The 3383-nt window shown below is 36.4% G+C and overlaps 1 protein-coding gene across 1 annotated transcript; it reads left to right on the top strand.

Annotated features, from left to right (window-relative positions):
• The first annotated feature begins 1633 nt into the window (after positions 1-1633).
• LOC104248795 (transcription factor TCP8) lies at positions 1634-3093 on the top strand. Its single transcript, XM_009805119.2, has one exon. The coding sequence runs from the start codon at positions 1935-1937 to the stop codon at positions 2892-2894; it is 960 nt and encodes a 319-aa protein (XP_009803421.1). The 5' UTR covers positions 1634-1934; the 3' UTR covers positions 2895-3093.
• The last annotated feature ends 290 nt before the right edge of the window (positions 3094-3383 follow it).

Raw genomic sequence — 3383 nt, 5'->3', positions numbered from 1 at the left:
GTGGGTGGTTGATTCATGTAGTACTAATTATGGGCATTAAAGAAAAAAAAAAAAATAGAAAGAGAAAACAATTGTACACACTGATCAAGTATAAACTTTCTTACAGTAGCTAGTAAGTAGTGAGTATTATAGTTTGGCTAATTGTAATAGATTGTTTAGCATCTTTTTTGAGTTACAAAATCTGTGTACATATATAATTACCTATAGTTGATTTGATAATGTTAATTATATTATTGCTTACCAATAAAATGCATGAATTTTTTTTATTAAGATGACTTGAAACCATAGGCACATTTTGTAACTAAGAATTTTTGTTTTAGGGTGGGGACAAAGGCGTGTGGTAAGTTTTGCTTTGTGACAACTACAATAATAGTGTCATATCAGCATCAAAGAAGAGTTCTTTGTCTTTCAGATTTTGTGGTCACAAACACATGCAACATTCAGTCTTCTTTTAGCTTCTTGTATATATTCAGCTTTTACTGTATTTAAGTTGTATAAATGCAAACATGTGTTTATATATGCATATACACACATACACACCTAGACAAGTAGGGTTTTCGTGTTGGAAGGGAGGACAAAGAACTATATAAAGTCAAACCTCTCTATAATAAAATTCTTATATAACAATATTTCACTATAAAAATTAAATTTTGTTGAAAACCGATTTTTATGTTATATTGTACTTCTCTATAATAGTTTTTACCTATAACAACAACAATGTCTTAATAAAAGTCATGCATGTAGAATATCTAAGATTACGAGTAATAAGTGGAGAGAGCAACATATACTCCCTCCAGTCCATAATAAGTGAGTAATTTTTTTTTTTGGTCCAAAATAAAAGTGTCCATTTATATAATCAAGAAAAAGTTCAATTTGTTTTTTCAAAATTAGCCTTACGAACGTATCTCTAAAAAGTCATTTACTCTTCACATTTGAGAAGAGAAGTAAGTGCTACTATAACTATGATGCAACATTTAATGAAGGGTAGTTTAGTCGAACTGACTATTTTCGTCTAAAATTTAGTATTTCCTTAATGAGTGCGCCCAAAACAAATTGGTCAATTATTGTGGACCAGAAGGAGTATAACTTAAATTCTACCAACAAGGGTTGTGGTGGAATGACAAACACTCATTTATCGGACGCAAATTCAAAAATACTTGAGCCTCATGTGGATATTGAACACCACATGGAAACAAAAAAAAAAATTTAAATAGTACTTACTCAATTCTAATTTATATGAATCTATGTGATTTGATTGAGCATGTAGTTTAAGAAAAAATAAAACCTTTTTGAATTTATGGTCTTAAATAAGTAAAAAAAGGGTCTAGAGTATTTGTGTGATTATAAAAGTTTTTCATTAAAAGTAAAATTCAATGCTTGGGTTAAATTATTTCTAAATTTAAAAATGAATCATTCTTTTTGGAACGGACAAAAAAGAAATAGATTCGCGAAGACCCCACGAGTGGGCTTTTCCCTTATTAACTTGTGCAAAATTTATCACTACTTTCTTGTTAACTTTACAGGTCCCCCACCACCACTGACTTTGCATTGGACCCCAACCCTTAGCCCCACATCCCCCAACCCTACCCCACCTCCTTCACCAGCTACACTCATACTCATCGTTGATTCTCTTTTGGTAGGCACCCACACCTACTCCTCTTCTTCTCCAATTCCACCAAGTAAAACTAAAGTGAAAGAAAAAAGAGAAACCCCACTACTTCCACTTGTTCTGTTTTTGGCTCAAAAGCCTTTGCACTCAACTACTTGATTATTTCATTCCCCTTTCCTAGCCCCTTTCTTTCTTGTTATCGCGTTTCCAATTCATCAAATAGCCAATTGGACAAATATTGTTTCAAATATCAAGAAATCTTTGTTTGGCCCTTCCCTCACCCCACTTCTCCCCCACGTACCCCCTTCAAGTTTTCTTTTCCAAGATGGAATTTAGAGAGCCAACTAGCAAAAACCAAGGTGGCAGCACCAGTCGCTCAGACAATCAAAACGATAATAATAACAACTTGGTAATTTCTACCAAAGTTATTAAGAAGCCATCCAAAGACCGTCACACCAAGGTGGACGGTCGGGGGCGGCGCATACGCATGCCAGCTTTATGCGCCGCCAGGGTTTTTCAGCTCACAAAAGAATTGGGTCACAAGTCTGAAGGTGAAACCATAGAGTGGCTTTTGCAACAAGCTGAACCGTCTATTATAGCTGCCACAGGAACAGGTACAATCCCTGCAAATTTCTCAACTCTTAATGTTTCTTTACGTAGTAGTGGGACGACAATTTCAGCTCCGCCGTCAAAGTCTGCGCCGCTTTTCATCCACGGCGGCGCCACCACTATGTTGGGTTTTCACCACCAGCTTTCTAGCACCGGTTATGGGCAAGACCCAGATGAGAATTACATGAAAAAGAGGTATAGAGAAGATACAAGTGGAGCAACTTCACCATCATCAGCTGCTAAACCGGAGAGAACCGGAGATCAAGCTCACGAACCGGATCAAGAATCAAAACCCGGTTCATCACATGCTTCGAGCTACATACCGGCTCCGGCTATGTGGGCGGTTGCGCCGGCGGCCGGTAACGTCGGAAACACCTTCTGGATGGTACCAAGCACCTCATCAACCATGCAGAGAATTGGTGGTTTTGAGTTATCGGGAGGTGGCCGGTTCAATCCGGTTCAGCTAGGATCAATGTTTTTGCAGCAGCCACAACCGGTTCAACAGCTGGGGTTGGGTGTTTCAGAGACAAACTTGGGAATGTTAGCATCAATGAATGCATATAATAGCAGGGGTACTGGGATTGATTTGGGTATGAATTTGGAGCAACATCAACATCATAATCAGCAACAAGGTAGTGACAGTGGTGATGAAAATCACAAAGATTCTCAATCATAGTTCCATTCTTGATGCCATTTGAGTTGATTCTTGATGTTTTTACTGTGGTGAGGAGAGAATTAACTGCGCTCAGTCATTGTAAATGTTTCAGTTTCAGTGCTTTTTTCCCACTCATTTTTAATAGTTTTATTGGGGAGTGATTGAAGTTGTAGATTAATGGTTGCAATTCACTTACATCATTTAGATGTAGATGCAAATACACTCCGTGTTTATACCTAATTAAATTTTTTTTACCTTAAGTAGTTAAGAAATAAAACAAGAATATATATTAAATTTGTAGATGAAAAGCACATATTTTATATCTATTAATTTGGTTGAAGATATAATTAAGTAAATAAAAGTGTGTTCTCTCTAACAGCTTAAATCTTTAAATTAGATGGCCGCACACTTCAATTTGGTATTAGAGCTGGTAGAGACCCCGAGTTTGAGTCTCATTGCCGCCAAGTATTAAAAAGAATTTTTACTTGTTTGACTCATAAAAAAAGAATC

The sequence above is a fragment of the Nicotiana sylvestris genome, chromosome 6, assembly GCF_000393655.2.
Source record: "Nicotiana sylvestris chromosome 6, ASM39365v2, whole genome shotgun sequence".
Taxonomy (NCBI): domain Eukaryota; kingdom Viridiplantae; phylum Streptophyta; class Magnoliopsida; order Solanales; family Solanaceae; genus Nicotiana; species Nicotiana sylvestris.
The sequence above is the reverse complement of the archived record's forward strand: the minus strand, read 5'-3'. Positions and strand labels throughout refer to the sequence as shown.

Excerpts from the sequence above, each read along its gene's own strand:
- LOC104248795 (XM_009805119.2), top strand. The coding sequence starts at position 1,935 with ATGGAATTTAGAGAGCCAACTAGCAAAAACCAAGGTGGCAGCACCAGT.